The 20,537-nt window shown below is 38.9% G+C and overlaps 2 gene segments (V, D, J or C); both read left to right on the forward strand.

Annotated features, from left to right (window-relative positions):
- The first annotated feature begins 1,735 nt into the window (after positions 1 to 1,735).
- Positions 1,736 to 20,537, forward strand: part of LOC116590188 — a 42,144-nt gene continuing 23,342 nt past the window's right edge. The window contains 1 exon segment of the V gene segment in view: positions 1,736 to 1,997. Within this exon segment, the coding sequence occupies positions 1,736 to 1,997 (262 nt within the window).
- LOC116591109 lies at positions 10,958 to 12,023 on the forward strand. The segment is given in 3 exon segments: positions 10,958 to 11,108; positions 11,303 to 11,635; positions 11,792 to 12,023. Coding segments are annotated over 3 exon segments (387 nt in total).

Genomic DNA, 20,537 nt, shown 5'->3' on the forward strand with positions numbered 1-20,537 from the left:
TTAACAACTCTAGCATAGGTGTGCTCAGTTTGCACACTGGAGGTTTACCTGCTTCTCACCAGTCTTATCCACAAATGATCATAATTAGGGACTCTTAGGGGGACACTGAGAAGGAGCAGAGTATGAATTTTTCTCTTTGTCTGTCCCTGCCCTTGACTTCAACACTTCTTCAAAAGCACTTTTTGCCAACATGTGGCTCAGTTTGCACACTTCCAAACCCTGGGGTTTGAACAGTGTTTCACACTCCCAAATCCTCATTCTTTCCATTTCCCTCCTTCCACCTCTAACCCCATTCCTGCAGTGCCTTAAAATTTGGACAGTAATGGATGGTTGATCATTGGTCTTGCATTGTAACACCCTCTTATATTTACTTAGAAGGCATATGAGTAAAATAGAAATCTTATCAAGAAACTCTTCAAACTTTTTTAATCACAAACTTTTACCATTTTAACCTACTATTTACCATTTTAACAATTTTCAAGTGTACAAATCAGTAGTATTAAATACATTGACATTGTTGTTCAACCAGCACCACCATTGATTTCTGGGATTCTTTCCATCTTTAAAAACTGGATATTTGTGCTCATTAAACAATAACTCTCCATTACTCCATCCTTCCAGTCCCTGGAAACTGCCATTCTGCTTTCTCTTGCCATGAGTTTGACTGCTTTAGATAACTCATGGAGGTGGAATTATGCAGTATTGGTCATTTTGTGACATTTCATTTAACGTAATGACTGCAGGGTTCTTTCTTGTTGAATCACATGACAGAATTTCTTTCCTTTTAAGGCTGAATAATATTCCAGTGTATGTCATACCACATTTTGTTTATTTGTTCCTATCTGTTGATATACTTTTGGGTTACTTCTACCTTTTGGTAGAAACAGGAATTCATAAACATCTCAATATTCTGGGTATATAGCCAAATATTTCAATTTTTGAGTATATACCGGATGTGGATTGCTGGATCAACGAAGGCACCCAGGTGCCCCCCAACTCTTGGTTTTTGGCTCAAGTATGATCTCAGGGTCTTGAGATTGAGTCCTGCATCAGACTGAAATCTTGGCATGGTGTCTGCTTTCCCTCTCCCTCTGTCTTGGGCCCTCCCCTCTTTCTTTCCTCTCTCTCTCCCTCAATAAATACAAAACTATATTTTTTAAAAAGAATCTGAGATCATCTTGTGGGATTCAACTTCACTTATGATGTTTCTTCTATCTAGAATTCATATATTTCATTATTGAATGATTCTGATTTTCCAGAATATTCAACTATTAAAATTATTGACTATAAAATAGTATGACTTTTACTCTGGAAAACTTTCATTAAAAAGATAGTATTCCTTACAATTGTTAACTTTTATGACCAAGTAATATGGTGTTTCAAGTAAAGGCCATTTGTTCATTTTTGTTTAATTTAACAAATATTCAGGGAGTGCTTTTAAAATTACAGTCACAGTTCTAAATATTGTGGTACAGTGCCAAAAACACAGAATCACTCAGCAAAGAACCTGGTTTCCTATTACCTTTTCCATATTCAACTCCAACTCCTTTCCTGACAGTCAGTAGGTTATAGGCCCGCCCACATGGACACATGAGAATATGAAGTAAAATGCTTTAGAAGATTGCTATCCTCCAGCTACAGAAATTCCCTGGGGTGCTGTTTCTTAAGAAGAAAATAGACCTGAGAAGTCAGGATTGCTGTTGTTCAGACTTCCAAGGGCCACCTGAAGCCCGGCATGTGCCTCATGAAGTCAGGGTTAAACAGATGGCTGACTTGGGGAGGATTCTGGCCAACATGCACGCATTTCAGTCTCTGTCCACCAGAGGGTGCAGCTTCCTACCACAGTCGCATTTCCTTTGTGAAATGTGGGCTTCCACGGATCATTTCTCTGTCACTCCAACCTTTCTTCATGGTAAGAATGAGGAACATTTTTTTAGGTGACGTTCCAGAGATGAAGTGTTCTCCAGGCTTCGTGACTGTGGTAGTCCTAATGCTTGGTAAGTACAATGCCTCTTAAAATTTGAATTCTTTCTTCCATTGTGTCAGGAAAACCTTTAACCATAATTTTATCCAAGAACTTTATGCCCAAGGTGACACAGATATCTTTTCTTTTTCCTCAGGACAAACATATGGAGACTCAGTGACTCAGACTGAGGGTCAAATGACCCTCTCAGAAGAAGCTTCCCTGACTATAAACTGTACTTTTTCAACAACATGGTCCCCCACTGTTTTTTGGTATGTCCAATATCCAGGAGAAGGTCTAGAGCTCCTCCTGAAAGCCTTGAAGGACAAAGAGACGAAACACAACAAAGGTTTTGAAGCCACCTTCAACAGCAAATCCAAATCCTTCCATTTGGAGAAAGGCTCGGTGCAAGCCTCAGATTCAGCTGTGTACTACTGTGCCATGAATGACACAGTGACGGGGACTGTAGGGGGAGCTGAGCGCAAACTCTGAGCAGAACAGGGTCCTGGATGCTGAGCATCTCTGACTGGTCCATTCTGGTTTTAGCAGAGTCTGTGGTTGTTTGTCCCTCAGTGTGTGGTTGGAACAAAAATCATACAAACAGCTAGAGCACAAGAACCAGAAGTAACATTCCCCAACCCCAGCTGTTCCTTAGTGACATTGAGAACAGCTTGATGCCAAGAGTTCCTCAGCCAGAGCATAAGTAATTTCAAGGTAAAACCACATAACAATGAAGTGGTCTTTTGCTCATCCTTGCAGTGAGAATTCAGCCCCACAAGTTGTTCATGGCACCCTGATGTGTGTTGTTGTGTCTATGACTCTTTTAGAGAGACATGGTATGCCTGAGAAGGTGGTGATGCCTAATGTCTTCCTGACAGAATATGGCAGGAGAGGTGATGGGAGAGCTTCAGCCCCAAACCAGGATTTATTAGAGAAGGAAGGGAAGGGAGGAAAAGAGGAGGAACACGTGAACCTGAGCAAGGAAAATAGAAGGCAGAGACCTCTGCCCTGCTTTCTCCTCTAGTAAATCAGGTGACAGACTCAGGCTGATATTCAAAATGAAGCGGTGGGTACAGAAACAGAATGGAGGAAGTGGCTCCTGATCTGGCCAGTTAAATAGATTAGTTGACTTTCTGACAGTAAGAACTCAAGTGAGATCCTTCTTAGTACCCATGTGAGAAGTGTGAGAGAAAATGCTCTTGCACTGAAGTTTCCTAGCAGTATAGATGGGTAGGTGACACTGGGAAGGAAATCCTTTAGATTTCTCTAACTCCTGTTTTGCACCCTCTCCCAGAGGGCCATAATCATGGGATTGGGTAAATGTTTAGGAGTCAGTGAAGTTATGTAATGAATAATAGAAAAACAGTGTATGTATTGCAGTACAATACTTTGCCAAAAATGTTGCAATATTCTTTATTTTTAAAATATTATTTATTTTATTTAAAAAAATTTTTAAATATTTTTAAGAATTTATTTATTTATTTTAGAGCAAGAGTAAAAGATAGCCAGAGGCTTGGGTGGAGGGGGTGAGGGAGAAGGAATGAAAATCTCAAGCAGACTCCTCACTGAACAGGGAACCTAACATGGGGCTTGATTTCATAATCCTGAGATCATGACCTGAGCCGAAAGCGAAAGTGAGTCGCTTAACCATCTGAGCCCCCCAGGTGCCCTGTAATCTTTAATTATTATCCACTTCAGTAGATTTAATGAATGAGCTATGATCAAAATATTAATATATTTATATATATATTAGTATATATTCTTGGTTTAAATTAATTTTTTGTTTAAATGGTTTAAAATATAAACTTTTTAAAAACTTCTATAAATATAAATGCATGTCAAAATGTACTTCAAACAATTGAAAAGAATATATAATAAGAATTTTTCTCTGACACTGGGATATAATGGCAGACTAGGGGTGCAGGCTGGTTCAGAAGGCAGAGCTGCAACTCTGGATCTTGTGGTTGTAAGTTTGAGACCCATGTTGAGTGTTGAGACTACTTAGAAATAAAATCTTTTTCAAAAAACCATGGTAGACTAATAATGCATGTTTACCTCTTGATTTTTCTAAAGCTCTATTAAAAAGATAGTAAAGACATCTTAAAGGGCAGAAAGCTGCAAACACAGAGAGAAACAGGACAGAAGCTATCAGCAGGCAGCAAAGTCAACCAGCTTTAGAAAATGAGCTGTTTATGGAGAAAAGCAAACTTGCATGAAAGACTAGATAAGGAGAAACCCAGGCCTCCTGTGGAAGCACCTCAGTGTTTGCTCTGCCTCCTGGAAAGGGTCAGGGAAAAGAAGTACCACACATTTTTGGATAATTGAGGAAGATGGTGCCGCCTACGTGAGTGGGTGTGTACATATGTGTGTGTGTGTGTGTGTGTGTGTGTGTGTGTGTGTGTTGAAGGTATTGGGGTGGAGGGAATAAACTACGTGAGCCACGTGAGAAAATTTTAAGTCACAGAACAACCATGCAATACACAGCCCTTTATAAGAAGCAATGATCACTTCTAATCTCAGCACAAGATTGCAAGTTGGTCTTTGAGGAATTGAGAAGAGTACATAAAAACTTTCCACACATCTTGTGTATTACTAAGCTTTTTAAATTTTGCTCACCAGTTCAACTTTCCTTTTCTTTCTTTTTTTTTTTTTTAAAGATTTTTTCTTTATTTATCTGACAGAGATCACAAGTAGGCAGAGAGGCAGGCAGAGAGAGAGGAGGAAGCAGGCTCCCTGCAGAGCAGAGAGCCTGATGTGGGGCTCGATCCCAGGACCCTGGGATCATGACCTGAGCCGGAGGCAGAGGCTTAACCCACTGAGCCACCCAGGTGCCCCTCAACTTTCCTTTTCTTAAAGAAATTCTTCCCTTCCTCCCTGTAATCTCTGACAACCACCGATATTTTACCTTTTCCAGAATGTCATATAGTGGATATCAAACAGAATGCAACCTTTGCAGATTGGCTTCTTTCACTTAGAAATATGCATGTAATTTTCCTCCACGTCTTCCCATGGTTTGATGGCTCATTTCTTTTCAGAACTGAATAAGATTCCCTTATCTAGCTGTGCTATAGTTTGCTTACCCTTTCTTTTACTGATGACATCTTGGTTGCTTTCATGTTTTGCCAATAATAAATAAAGCTGCTACAAATATTTTTGTGCAAGTTTTTGTAGACAGAAGTTCTCCAGCCATTTGGGAAACACTAAAGATTGTCATTGCTAGATGATATGGTAGGAGTGTGATTAGCTATGTAAGAACCTTCTATGCTTGTGTTCCAAGTAGGCTGTACCATTGTGCATTCCCGTCAGCCACAAATGAAGTTTCTTGTTGCTGGACATCCTTGTCCATGTTAAAATAAAAACCAAACTGAGCAGCCTTGAAAGTTCCCTGGGCAAAGATTACTTCCCAAATCAGCTTAGTCCTACAAATAAAGCTTAATTTAGTTTATTTTGTTGAATTAACTTTACCTGCATCATTTTTTGCTCTGCCTCTGGAAATCATAAGCAAAACTTGAACTGTTTCCCAGGTTTGACGTGAGGTACCCCCTGACTAATTTCGGATATAATTTACAGCAACTCTGATACAACTAATCACCAGGAAGAAGATAGACTCCTGGTGTCCTCACTATACAAATTGCTTTCTAACAATATACTCCTGAGCCTCATTCCATGTTTTGGTTTGAGTGTTCCCACTTCATGAACTGTCTTTTTGGTGTGTGCGTGACGCTTTTACTAATTAACACCTTGGTGTAAGTCATTGGATTGACCTAGGCTATTTCTGAATTTTTGACACCAGCATTTGTGGTATCAGTGTTTTGGATTTTGACCATTTTGATACCTGTGGTTTCTTACTTTTTTTAAAATTTAATTTGTATCATGCAAAGAACACTTACCATGAGATTTAGCCTCTTAAAATTTAGGTATACAATACATGATTGTTGGTGTGGGTACAATGTTGTACAGCAACTCTGTATTCTTTCATATGCTAGATTAGTAATTCTCCATTACCCAATAGCCAGAGCTCATGGCAACCAAATTTTTATTCACTCTTTCATTCTATGAATTTGACTATCACAGATACCACATTTAGGTGGAATCATCCACTATTTGTTTTACTGCTACTGGCTTATTTCAGTTACCATAATGTCCTCAAGATTCATCCATATGGCTTCATATTGTCAGATTTCCTTTTTCTTTTTCCTCTTAAGGCAGGGTAGTACACTACTTCTGTATATACACCACATTTTCTTTATCCATTCTTCTGTCTTTGGGCATTGATGTTGTTTCCCCATCTTGGCTATTGGGAAGTGTTGGCAATGAAAAAAGGAGTGCTTAATATCTCTTCAAGATCCTGATTGAAATTCTTTTTGATATGTCCTCAGAAGTGGGATTACTGGATTATACGGTGGTTCTCTTTTTAACTTTTTCACAACCTCTCATATTGTTTTCCATGGTTGCAGCATTGTGCATTCCCACCAACGGTGTGCAAGTGTTCCAGTCTCTTCACATCCTCGGCAACACCTGAATTTTGTGTTTCTGATAATAGCCATCAATTTTTTTAAAAAAATATAAACTATGAATGATATAAAAGAATTTATTGTAAATGTAGAGGCAAATACATTGAGATAGACATCATTAAAAGGAACAAAATTACACGTTTATAGTAAGTATTTTTTCCTCCCATGTTTAAGTTGTGGCTAATACCATTTTAAATACTGAAGTACCAAATAGGGTGGTCCTTTTTTACATAATTGCATGACTGAGGGAGGTGATATTTCACTGCAGCTTTGATTGCATTTTCCTGATAATCAGTGACATTGGGTATTCACTCACACACTTGTTGGCTATTCGAATGTCTTCTTTAAAGAAACGTCTATTCTAGTCCTTAGACCATTTTTAATTGGCTAATTAGTTTTCTTAAAAACTATTATTGTAGGAGTTATTATATTGTTTGGATATTAAACCCTTATCATGTATGTAGTTTGCAAATATTTTCTCCAACTCTGTAGGATGACTTTTGATGCTGTTGATTGTTTTCCTTCTTATGCTGACTTTTTTAGTTTTGTTTGTTTTTTTAGACTTTGTTGTTTTTTCTTAGATCTTCTCTTTGTAAGGGCTAATTAGTTTGCTAGCTAGGTCTTCTCTTAGGTGCCTTTTGACTGTCTCTTGGGCAGAACTGACAGTTCTTTGGGTTCTTTCTTTGGGTGTAGTGGGTTTAGTAGATGAGGAGAGGACTTCAGAATATGCACGCTGGGACAGCAGGAAAATATCATCCTATCTGCTCATGTTTGTTAGTTGTTTGCTCTCAGGTTTGCTTCTTAAGCAATATGGAGAAATGGTTTTAAATTTTGATTCAATTTGGGGCATCTGGGTCACTCAGTCAGTTAAACAGCTGCCTTCGGCTCAGGTTGTGATCCCGGGTTGTTTGGATCAAGCCCTGCCACCAGGCTCCCTGCTCAGTGGGAGCCTGCTTCTCCCTCTGCCTGCCACTCTGCCTACTTGTGCGCTCTCTCTCTGTCAAATAAATAAATAAAATATTTAAAAATTTTTGATTCACAATTATCATACAATCTCTCTCACATGAAGAATAATTTCTTTTTAATCTATGTTCTGATTACTGAATATTTGAACTTGTTTCTAATATTTTGGTTTTGTTCCATATGCTTTTGCCTTTTTCATTTATTTTCCCTTCTGTTGCATTGACAGAACTTTCACTTTTTCTCTGCTGATTTGAAAAAAGCAAAATGTGCTTCCATATTATTGACAATATTCTCAAATTGTGTGTGGGGGTGTGTGTGCAGATGTTTACATTTTTTCTATGTTTAATTTTGTTCTGTAATAGTTTTTCCTTGTATATACATACCACTGCTTCTCCTTGGGTGTGCTTTTTCTCTTGCTGATTTGCTATATTTGGAAAACCTCAGTGAATGGTTAGAGCAAACTATATACTACCTCTGTATCAGGACAAAATTTAAGAAAGAGTTTATCAAATGAGCTGATAAACTCCAGTTTTAATGCACATTAAGAAAAAAATAGAAAATGAAAATCTTCTAACACAATAATCAGAACATGAATTCTCTTCATTCTTCTTCAAGCCCTTTGTCCCTGAATTTCCTCCACCTGGAGTAATTTTCACCTGCCAGCCTCAGGGCTTATTCCTTCATTTCCTCCTAGTCTCTGTTCCTAAAAAAAACATGTGCTCATGTGAGGAATGCTTAATAAGCTTTATTGTAGTGTAGTATTTCCTAGATTAAATAAATCATTGTAGCCTTTAATCAATAGAGGAAAGGATTATAAAAATATGTACACTATATAGAATATAATGGAACAAAGGATGTATATGGGTTAATATAATAAGACCTACAAGATTTACTACTGAGTTTATAAAACAAGTTACAGAATAGTATACCTTAAATGTATGCTTACATTATAATAAAGTCTAAGTAAAATACTATATATTTTCTGTTGATTCAAATCTAGTAAACATCTGGAATTATCAACTCCAAATTGTAAAGATGAAGAAAGTATTACGGTAATCAGTGATCTAAGGGTCAGAATTGAAAAAGGTAGTCAAAAGGGATTTTAGTCTATAGGTAATGTTTTATTACTTTTAATAATTCATATATGCACAAGTTCCTCCTATTATTAAAAGTAATAAAAATCATAAAAGCCATCATAAAGGCTTATCCATATTCTCTCCTAGATTTTTGCAAGATTTTGTCCAAGGACCTAATGAAAATGTATTTGTTCCTCCTCTCAGATCAGGTAGTTTTTAGTTTCCTCCTCTTATGGTCCTACCCTTTGACTCTATAATAATGTATATTTTTGCCTTTCCTCACAGACTGTAAACTAGTACGTTTTCTAATTTTATATATTTATTTATTTTTATTTTCTTTTCAGTTACTTAAGGTACAATGTTATATTAGTTTCATCTGTACAATATAATGATTCAACACTTCCACAGAACGCCTGATACTCATCACGACAAGGGCATGCCTTCACTCCCCCACCTATGGAACCCATCCCCCAGTCCTCTCCCTCTGGTAACCATCAGTTTCTTCTCTTTAATTAAGAGTCTGTTTCTTGGGGGCACCTGGGTGGCTCAGTGGGTTAAGCCGCTGCCTTTGGCTCAGGTCATGATCTCAGGATCCTGGGATCGAGTCCCACATCGGGCTCTCTGCTCGCCATGGAGCCTGCTTCCTCCTCTCTCTCTCTCTCTCTGCCTGCCTCTCTGCCTACTTGTGATCTCTCTCTGTCAAATAAATAAATGAAATCTTAAAAAAAAAAAAAGAGTCTGTTTCTTGATTTATCGCTCTCTATTATATATTTTTCCTTTGCCTGTCTGGTTTGTTTCTTAAATTCCACATGAGTGAAATCATATGGTATTTGTTTTCTCTGACTTACTTATTCCTTCAGTGCTATACTCTCTAGCTTAATCCATGTCATTACAAATGGCAAGATTTCATTCTTTTTGTGGCTGAATAATATTCCATCACACGTTTAGATATTATAAATATCTAGGAAATTACCCCAGTGAAACAAAAAGCTCAATGAATGTGGATTTCTTTTGAACTAAGTTAAAGAAATCAAATAAAAGCACAAGATGAGATTTACCAAATTATTTCCTGATATCAATTTCCATGCAATTCCATTTTAAAAGTAGGATTTGGCTCACTGGTAATCCCCCATTCAAACTAAGCAGTTATTTTCTTTTCTGATCATCTCCATTTCCTTCATCAGGAAATTTGGAATGGAAAGAGCTGGGAGGTTCTTTCTGTGGAGTTACGGTCTGAAGTGTTTTTGCTGACCGTTTCAGTCCTCTAGGGGGCACTCTAGGTTTTACCAGAAACAAAGACTTTTTTTTTTTTAATCTTTTTTTTTTTGTGCTCCAAAATTCATTGTTTACGCCACACCCAACAAAGACTTTCTGATGGTCCAAGGTTGAGCCATTAAAGGGAGAACAGAAATCATATAAGCCAGTCCAATTATAGACAGCAAAGTCAGGGGAGGCAGGGATGGACAGAGTTTGTGTAAAGTTCATCTCAGGTTTTCAGTTTTGCCATTCTATATCAGCTTCACACATCTGGAGGCCATGTCTCTAGAAATCCATTATACAGATAATTCTTGGAGCATAGGTGACAAGATAGGATTATTTCTGGGCATTGTGACCATGGAAACGCAACAGAAAACGTCCCATTACCTGTTGTCAGTATCAATAAAATCCCCTAAACTTACTGACCCTGAAATTATTTCAATACCTCAGAAACCCTACCTTTTCATGTATCTCTGCTGAGAATGGAGGGAACAAGAATGAAGAGAAGAAAGGAAAAAATAAGGGACAATAAATAAGAGAAAGAAAGGGAGAAGACAATATTGCCCGTGACCAGCAATGTATGGCCTGGCCAGACTCAGCTATGTATGTAAACAGAGTGTCCGCTAGTTAATGGCAATGGAGAGGTGGAGAGGTAGAAATTAAATCAGAAGGGACATCATGCAGGTATTTTACTTTTCACAACAAATTCTGGTTGGAATAATACTCTATGCAGATGGTGACTATCTGTCTTGGTTTCTAGAACTCTCCTGATTTCGAGAATTTGTAGCTACTTCTGCAATACACAATGCATGCTATTGATAGTTTTCTCTTATTAGCATTTTTATATAACCAAACTCTCAGCTTGTCTGTCAAACTGTGAAGTTTGGGGAATGGAGTCACTCTTCCCCATGATTCCTCAATCTTTAGTGCAACCCACTGAGACACTGACTCTTCTAGAAGAATCATTCGCCTTTCCTCATACACTAACCCACAAATTTCTTATATGAGTGTTTAAGAAAGAAACCTCTTATATCTTCCTATATTGGAAATATTGTCTGTACCTCACTGCACTGTAAAAATCACAATTTTAGAGAGATTGTTAATGAGTGTCACTGGGCCACTGTGGGTGGAGTCTCGAGTTCAGTGAATGACAGAGCTGAGGTGTGATTGGTGCTCAGTGATACTGGTGGAAAGGATTGAGTGTAAGAACACAATTTCTCTGAATCCAAGACTACACCCAGCACAGTAGCATTGTCAGTAATTCAACAACTAGACAAGAAATCATGAGGAGATATTGGGGAGCTCTGCTGGGGCTCCTATGGCTCCAGGTTTGCTGTGAGTAGGGTGTTCCAGATGGGGCTGGGGAGCAATGCACAGCCCACATTGGGGGTGGGGGTGCTGACACTGAGCTCCTAGAGGGTCTTACATTTTCAGTGGTGTGTCTAGGGATATTTATTTTACAGGTTTGAAAATAGCACCAGTGACTCCCCAGTGACATCACTTGTGCTTGTCCTTCTCTTTCCACACAGGGGTGAGAGTGATGACGGTGGAGCAGAGCCCTTCACACCAGAGCCTCCAGGAGGGAGCCAGCTCTACTCTCAAGTGCAATTTCTCTAATGCAGTGAACAATGTGCAGTGGTTCCGACAGAACCCCGGGGGCGGCAGTCTCACCCGGCTGTTTTACATAGTTTCAGGGATGAAGCAGAGTGGAAGGTTAAACTGCACAGTGAATACTAAGGATCGGTCCAGCACCCTCCACATCGGGGCCTCCCAACTGGAAGACTCAGCCACCTACCTGTGTGCAGTGGAGGCACAGTGCATCTTGGTGATCTGCAGCCTGCACCCAAACTGCAGCTGTGCCTGTAGGCCCCACCCTTCCCTGGGTTGTACATTTGCCCCCAGAGCAGGCTTTGCACATTTTCAGACTTTCAGATTTATGTTAGGGCACCTTTTTTTCCTCTCCTAAAATTAGACCCATCAGGGCTTTCATTTCACTCACTTGCCCTTTTTCCTCCCAGAAAGCCCTTTGCAGGTAAAAACCTCTACCATGGAGTCACTGGAGCAAGTGATAGAAATGCCCATATCCAGTACCCTGGGAAAACAGATGTCCTAGCAGCTAGCATATAAAGTATCTGTAAGTAGTCAAATGGAAAATGCTCAAAAAACTCAGTGGTCATCAGCAAACAAAGAGATGACTAAGTTTTTTAGTTATCTGTGGGTGGTTCTTTTTCAAAGAAATGTAAAGAGAATATGCACAATGTTTTCTAAAGTCTGTATTCAGCTTTTTACTCCTGGAAACACAAATACAATAAAATAATTTTATTGAGGGTTGGGCACTCTACTTATAACATATATTTTCTTTTTCAGTAAGATAATACTCTGTGAATAAGTACTTTACTTTTATGCATGAATAAAGGGAGGATTCTAGAGCATAAGCTACATTGTTGAGATCATATTATTTCAAAATTAGTGAATTTGAGGTGACATTAGAGCTTATTCTCTGAGAACCTGGTATAGAAGACCCTACAGAATAATAAAATCTAAATGATTTGTACAATGTATTGACATACATCACTGACAAAAGTATCTATTTGAGTAATTCTAAATAGCACCTTGTGAAGAAGAGCTCATGGAAATTTTCATTCTGTTCCATGAAAATCTATTGCTCTTCCTTGCATTTTAAATGAATCTATTACTCGTGATTTTGTAACATCATTCCTAGGTGGGGAAGGGAAGCAAACAGCTTCCAGGACTTCCCTAAAAGATCCCTGTCTGTCTGTCTTTGTATTTGAGGTCTGTTGCAGCCAGACCTCAAATACAAAGTCGAAATACAAAGTCGAAACTTACATGTGTAAAGATTCCAGCACAAACTGAATTCCAGCCTGCAGTGGCTTTTATGTTGAGAAAAGGGCATTGATAGGAAGGCATATGCCCCTGAAAATTCAGATGGAGGTAAATGGGCAGACTCCCTGAAGCTGGGAGGAAACTCAGTTTCTTGAGCATGGGACCTATAAAGTTACACAGCCCTCCACTCTTCCAAGGAACCCTGACCTTGGTTTGATGCTGTGCCCTCACTGTCTTGAAATTAATACCAGTTTTACCTTTATGCTTGTCTTTTATAAGTGAGTCCAATAAGTGGGAGGAACAAGTGCCTGAGCAGAGAGGTACATGGACAGCAGGACATAGGTGGGAACACATGCAGGCTCAGGTTCTGGGTCACAGCAGGCTGTATGTGAGCTGAGCAGTTGGCAGGGTCACCTGTGGTGTCTGTGCCTGCTTTGGATTAGCTGGGGTTTTGACATGCATCAAAGGGTACAGTAAATATTATTGGGAAATTACTACAGATTGAAAGTGTATACCTGGACATTTCAAGAAAGCAGTTTGCAGTTTCTTACGGGACTAAACATACTCTTACCATTTGATGCAGCAATGACTTTCCTGAGTATTTTCCCAAAGGGTTTTAAAAGTTATGTCCACACAAACTTGTACACAGGTGTTTTATAGCAATTTTATTCATAATTGCCGAAACCTTGAGGTAAGTTGCATGTCTTTCAATAAGTGAATGAATAAATAAATAGTGGTACATCCAAATAGTGGAATATGATTTGCTGCTTCAAAAAAAAAAAAAAAGGAGCTGTGAAGCCATAGGGCAACTTCATATGCATTTTAGTAAGTGAATACAGCCCATCTGAAAAGACTACATAGGGTATGATTCTGATCCTATGACATTCTGGAAAAAGGAAAACTAGGAGGGAAAAAAAGATGCCAAAGTTTGAGGGGAGCAGCAGGGATAAAGAGCACAGAGAATAGTGTATTGAGCCTAGTCTCTATAATAGTATAATGGTGGATACATTCCTTATACACTTGTTCATACCCACAGAATGTACAACAGCTGGAGTGAACCCTAGAAAAACTGTGGGCTTTGAGTGTTAGGATGAAGCAGTGAAGGCTCATCCATTGTAAAAGGTGTCCTGGAGAAGTTGACAATGGGAGTCTGTACCTGTATGGGGGCAGGAAATGCACTGGATACCTCAATATGTCTGCCTCATTATCTTTGAACTTAGTTGAAGTGTTTGAAAATAAGAAAGTCTTTAAAAAATTAAATTGAGAGACATGAAACTACTATGTATGAAGAGTTAAAGCATTTTAGAAAAATGGTCCCTTAGAAACATTACCTAGTGACACATTTTCCCTGTTTTTTGAATAAAGATCCTACATTTTCATTTTGAAATGATCTCAAAAACTGTATAGGTATCCATGGCTAGAAATTTTAAACATCCAAACTGAAGTTTTAAGGAGAAAGTCAGAATCCAGCAAGCAATTAGACTGTTTTAGAAAGTGCTTCCCACTTTCCATATTAGTAAGTTCATCCACCTTGCCTAATTTGTTTTTCTTTTTTTCATACAATACATACAATTAAATGTAATAGATAAATAGAAGAAATATGACTCCAGAAGAACATCCTACTTACCCATGGCTCAGCCATGGAGCCCCCTGGTCTCACTGCCTATGAAGGACTTTCCACTCAGTGAATGAAGACCCATTTTTTCCCCATGTTAATTTGGCTTTAGTTCTCCTTGATACATTATTGATCTCATAGAAGAAAGAAAAACCCAAATAGGATCTCGTCCTGAGAATTGTGTCTATATTCTGAAGAGGCCTCAGGGTGGGTTAGGATCAACCTCAGATCCATTAGATTACATGATATTGTGAAAATGGTATTGGGGTTCCATGATGCAGGCAACTTCTCCCACTCTGACACTAGTCCACATAGCACACAATCAGTATTCAATAAATATTTGTTTTGTTATACAGTATAAAAAGAACTTAGAGATGGAAAAGCCCTTAGAAATCCTTTTGTCCAACTTTGTTTTACAAAATAGAGACTGTATTCTAGATGACAGCATGGAACAATTATGTAGTAAATGATCTGGGTGAGAAAGAAAGTAGGTTTCCTACTTCCTTTAAAACATTCTCTCTCTTGCTGTAGGACCATCCTGCTGTGTAAAGAGAATGTGTTTAATGCAAGCCCAGATCTCTGCAGTTTTGGTCTGATAAAGACATGGTCCTATCATTTTGAAACCCTAAACGAAGAGTTCCACTTTGTGTAAATGTCTGAGACCTTGGGCAGGAAAGACACTCTGGCTGAGCTACTTTGATTCCACCAGCAAATTCGTGCATCACTCACTGTTACTGTGGGAGAAAGCCAGAGGTGATGGTGTCATGTGAACACCAACAAGTATTTCTAAGGACTTTCCCCAAAATAGCAAATATATTTATCATCCCAGGTGGAAATCCCTTGAAGGCAGTTTGAGTATAATGAGTATAATTCACACATTGTCTGCAAAATGACCATTGGAATTGGAAGACTTGTGCAGCTGGAAGTCCACGAAGATGGTAGGTGAAGGTTTTCTAGGCCAGCACTTTAACAAAAGGAAAACAATATTCTATGAAATCATCATGGAGCTGGAAATTTTGCTCCAGGAATGGCTGTTTCTCTGCAATAGTTTATTCATGGAAGAGTCGTTCATATGAATGGTCATATTCAGACCATTATATTTGTTGTTAGTGTCACACCTCAAAAGTGCAAATATTGCCTTTTTGGTCTCTGAGAAGAGGAAAATTTGCCCAGAAAGTGTTTGAGCATGCTTATTTTATGGGGAATGGGTGAAAGAATGGAAGATGCTCTGAATCAAGAAATTTTCCAAACATAAAAACAATTTCATATATACACGTATATTTATATATTGAGTTGATTGATATTCTTCACCATAGCTATCTTTAAAGCTTTCAAGGTGAGAAAGATGGAAGGAAGATGAGTTTATTCTTTGTCATTTAAGAGGATCCATGAGTAGGAATTAGAGGAAAGGGGCTTCTTTTGAAAATGAGGTTGTCTTGTTTTCCCAGAGATCATTTCTCCTCATCATTTCTTTAGGACAAGTTTCTTGTTGGTACCATCCCCAGAGCACAGGGAATATTTGTGATTGCCTGGATTTATTGTCACAGAGGTCATCAGAAATTTCCAGATAATTAATGTGAATGTGAAAGGGGCTTTAGCAGAGAGAGAGATTTCTCGATACTCACAGGGCCAGTGAGCTTTATCAAACACTGTAGTAGCGTTTAGGGGAAATATGATGGCGCATGGAATGTGAAGCGTGCGGGGCAGGAACTGGGAAGCATGACAGGGTAAATGGCTAATACTCAAGAGGAAATTGTCCTGAGGCCATGAGTCAGTAATTGCATTGGAGGACATGCCATCTATTTTGATTTGAGAAAAGGAAATCACCTCAAGGATAAACTTACATGTGGTTGTATTTTCTGAGTTCGCAGGTTGAGGTTTCATCAGAATTTCTACTGTGTCTTTCAGTACTTTCCAGAATATAAAACACATAGCATTCAAATAGATTTCTTAAAGCATATCAGATTTATTTATGTAAATTACTGCAATCTTTCCTGTAGTTGAAATATTAATAACTGATGGAAGTTATCCCCACTGCTTATCACTTAGATTTAGTCCTTTACTTTTTGTTATAGTCATCTCAAGTAAGAGAATAGCCTACATTTTGACTATTGGTACTGTCAATCCTCTGAAAAAAGCAAGGTCATGGGCAAGACCAGCTAGGCGAAACACATCCTGAGATCAGAAACATTTGAAATATCATATGATCTTCTCTCTCTTATTCTAAGCTTTGGGTTACATGTTCCTTTTACAAAGAGTTTTCTTTGTCACAAATGAGAATGATAGATTTGGCAGAAAGGAAAGTTTCTCTAATATCTTTTTTAAGAGAGTGAATAATGATTCCCTCCTGATTTCAAACGTGTGCACCAGACCTATCATGGAATAAATAGCAATAACATCTATAGCTTTCCAACTTATAAACAGTAACTCAGTAATGCACAGAGGCATAAACCTTGATCTCCACGTTCTCACTGTGCCCTTCATCCCTGACCTAAGATTTAATTTGCTTGACTGATTGCTGCCTTGATACATGGGAGTCCCTCAGAGGCACAGGCTAAGAGAAGAGCATTTCCCCAGCGAGTTCAGTAGAGATGTGACCACAAGACGGCAGTGCACCTGTGCTGATGCAGAACATGTGGAGGGTTCATTTAAGTGCATCTGATGGACTAGACTATGGCAGAAGCAGAGTCTTTTTCTTATTGGCTGGTACACAATGTGGGAAAGTACTCTGTTAGAGGAAAGAAGGGACAGCCTGATAAGAGAAGGTGCTGAGCTGGCTGGAGGCTACAATTCTGAACCTGAGCTTAACTGGGAGGAACCATGAAGACATCCATGGGAGCTTTAATCATGTTCTCGTGTCTGCAGCTGAACTGTGAGTTCAGAGTATATTAGTGGATATTCTTCAGAACTCAAGATTGGCTTTACTCAGGTTTCCTCCCATTAGCGTAGAAAAAGAGCATTCTGAAGCACAATAACCTGGAATCTCTCCTCTTTTCTCTGACCTTTTCTTTCTGCACAGGGTTCAGCCAGGGAGAGAATGTGGAGCAGCATCCTTCTACCCTGAGTGTCCAGGAGGGAAGCAGCTCTGTTATCAACTGCAGTTATTCAGACAGTACCTCAAGTTACCTCCCTTGGTATAAGCAAGAACTTGGAAAAGGTCCCCAGCTCCTTATAGACATTTTTTCAAGCATGACCACAAAAGAAGACCAAAGACTCACTGTTTCATTGAATAAGACGGCCAAACATCTCTCCCTGCACATCAGAGACACCCAGCCTGAAGACTCAGCTGTGTACTTCTGCGCAGCAAGCACACATTGCTTCCCAGGCACCTGCTGCCTGCACTCAAACCTGGGACTGGGGCAGCCCCGTGTCCTTTAACACAGACCTTCAAGGATAGCTTTTGTGCTGTTGTTCGTCTGTAGGTGGAATCTAATATGTTAGACATTAAAAGAATGTAGTAAGACTATTAAGATGGAGATGACCCAGACAAGTTTAGAACATTTTGGTGGATGACTGTTTTTTAATGTATTCTTGAATGGACTTAGTAATGTTTTATTTTGAAATTCAGGTTTTAAAAATGTCTTTACATTTGCTATTCAGATCCCTCTCCTACAAAGAACCAGTAATACAGTCCTTATTATGGATGGGCACTTAATATTGTGTTTCATAGGTGGCATTTATTACTTTTCTGATTCTAAAACATTACATGCCAAATATAGAAATATGGAAAGTAGAAATATGAAAATGATAATTCTGTAATCAGATAATATTGCTAATATTCCCTTTAGTCTCTACAATATTTATTAGAATTACATTCACGATTTTTTCACTTTATGTATTTTGATCTGAGCATTCCCCACTTCATCAATTCTCTCCCTCAAAGGTCTTTTTTTTTTTTTAAGTTTTCATTTAACATTGCTTTAAAATATCTCTGTGAGGTATTTTCATTCATTGTAGTTTCATATTAATTTTGTTCATCTATATTTAGGGCAAAAGTTCATCTATATTTAAGGCAAAAGTTGACTGCCAAAAATTTCTATGTGCTTTGATCACTTTCTTCTTGTGTCATGGGTTTTCCTTTAGAGCTCAGGGATGCTATGTATTGTTTGTGTGTTTAAGGGAAATTAAGATAGGGAGAGATTTGACAATGTGTGCTTCAGATAAAACTCAGAAATCTAGTCTTGTTTATAAAATTTTGTCAGTCTCTGTTCACAATCACCCTCTCATAGAATCTAGGAGACAGAATTTTGTATTTCATTCACTGGTATATTTTCATTAAGTATCACAAACTTTTTCACATAATTAATTATAAGTAGATGTTAAAGAAAGACGGGAAGGAGAATTCTGCTACTTACTCATAATTTTAATTTAAGCCTTATGATTGAATTAAATTGATTTGTGAAAAGAAATGTCCTTATTCTATATCTGAGTATTTGATTGTTTTTACAATATACTGTTTATTTCTACTTATATGTGTCTCTTTCCTAATAATGCTCAGTTGTTTGAAGATAATTCAATTTATTCTTGGACTTGTAGTTTTTTGTCATCATTATAGTGAAACTCTTCCTTCTGAGATATATGGGAAAATTTTATATGCATGTACCAGCCACCTTACTATTACTAGTAAATTGCACAAAGGCATTTGGACTAATGGCGGATGTAGAGATAATGTGATATCAACCTCCCTGCCACGTGCTCCCGTTGACTGAGTTAAACATTACTAACTACAACCATCCTTTAAAAAAAAAAAAGTTATTTCTCTAGGATCTTGAAGAAGTCAAAGGAAAGAAGTTGTGTAAGTATTTAATTCTCTCAATCTCCCACCCCTGCTCAAGGGAGGCTCCTTTCTAGGTCCCTTGAAGTCTTCCTAACTAACGATGGATATAATTGGCAATTGGCACAGTGGGAATGGTTTCTCTTGGCTGAGTTATGGTTGTTAGATATTTGCTAATGGCTTGTTTTTACTGGGGAAGTGTTCGGATTAAATTCAGTTTAAAACAGCTGAACAGAGGAGGTTAGAACACGTCAAGGGGCTTGATTCCCCCTTATACCGCCAACTCTTGTGCAGTAGAAGGAAGACGACTTCTGATCGGTGCCTTTCCTCCAAGCCTGATAATGGAGTCAGAAGGAAGCATGCTTCTATATTATTCATTCGTTTCCTCTTAAATCAATTAGAAGCAAGACAGAGGGTGCAGTTCCTACAGGTTTGAATGCTTGATCAGACTGAGGTGAGAATTGATGCAGTGGAAGAAAATAAGTGTTTTAGCCTGAGTGTGCACTGAGTCTCAGATCCAGACACATCCCAGTTTAAACCTTCATCATATTTGGTGTATTTGTTTCCTACATCCTGGGACAAGGTAGTACAAACTTTTAGGACTTCTCTGAATCCTGTGAAGCCAAACTGGGTGCCAAGAGTCTCCCTTTTGTTTCCTTTCTCTAGGACGGTGCTGACTGAATTTGCGTGATTTCTCCCAATCCGGGAGAGTGGGTCTACTCTCTGCGCATGCTCACTAGCCACCTACAAAAGCTCACTGCTCTTTCATCCTGTGTGCACTGGTGGGAAGCCACAGGGTGGGATGATGTGTGGGTAAGAGACTGAGTGTTGTGCGTGCTCATGGACCACTTGTGGGGGTCTAGGCAGGCCATCTCCAGTGGGTCATGGGCAGATTCCTAATGAAGGCTGTGCCATGGTTTGGAGGGCCCATGTTGTTTTACTGCCCTCCAAGAGCCCTGAGTGCTGTTCTGCTGGGAGGACCCCACCCCCAAGTGAGCAGTACAGCTCAGTGTTCTGGATGGGGCTAGAAAGAGGTTCCTCTTTGAGAGCATCCTCCAGAGCTGGGGGGTCATGTGTTCACTCACATGTTCTCACGTCCCTCTATGGGGAAATCACAGACTGGAAAGTTCCTCTTGGCTCGGGACTGAGTCACATGGGCTGGGGTGATGGAGGTAAAGTGGAATTGTTTTCATCCTCTCCTCAATGTATCCAATCTCAAATTCGTTTTGTTCCACAACTGCTGTGTCTTCTTTGCGGGACTTCTTAATAGGCACTTTCTTTTAGTTTATTGTATGACTGTGAAAATTGGTGGAGGGGGGTGGTTGGGGAGGGGTGGCAGAGATGGTAGAAAATTTCTATTTTGCCATTTTGATGTCAGCGTTGAAATTTTTATTTATTTATTTATAATACCTCAAGTGAATTTTTAAAAGATTTTATTTATTTGAAAGAGAGTGAGACTGAGGGCGTGGGCAGGAATGGTGGGTTTGGGGGGGCAGTGGGAGAAAGAGAAGCAAATTCCTGGCTGAATAGG

This window comes from Mustela erminea, chromosome 5 (genome assembly GCF_009829155.1).
Source record: "Mustela erminea isolate mMusErm1 chromosome 5, mMusErm1.Pri, whole genome shotgun sequence".
Classification (NCBI taxonomy): domain Eukaryota; kingdom Metazoa; phylum Chordata; class Mammalia; order Carnivora; family Mustelidae; genus Mustela; species Mustela erminea.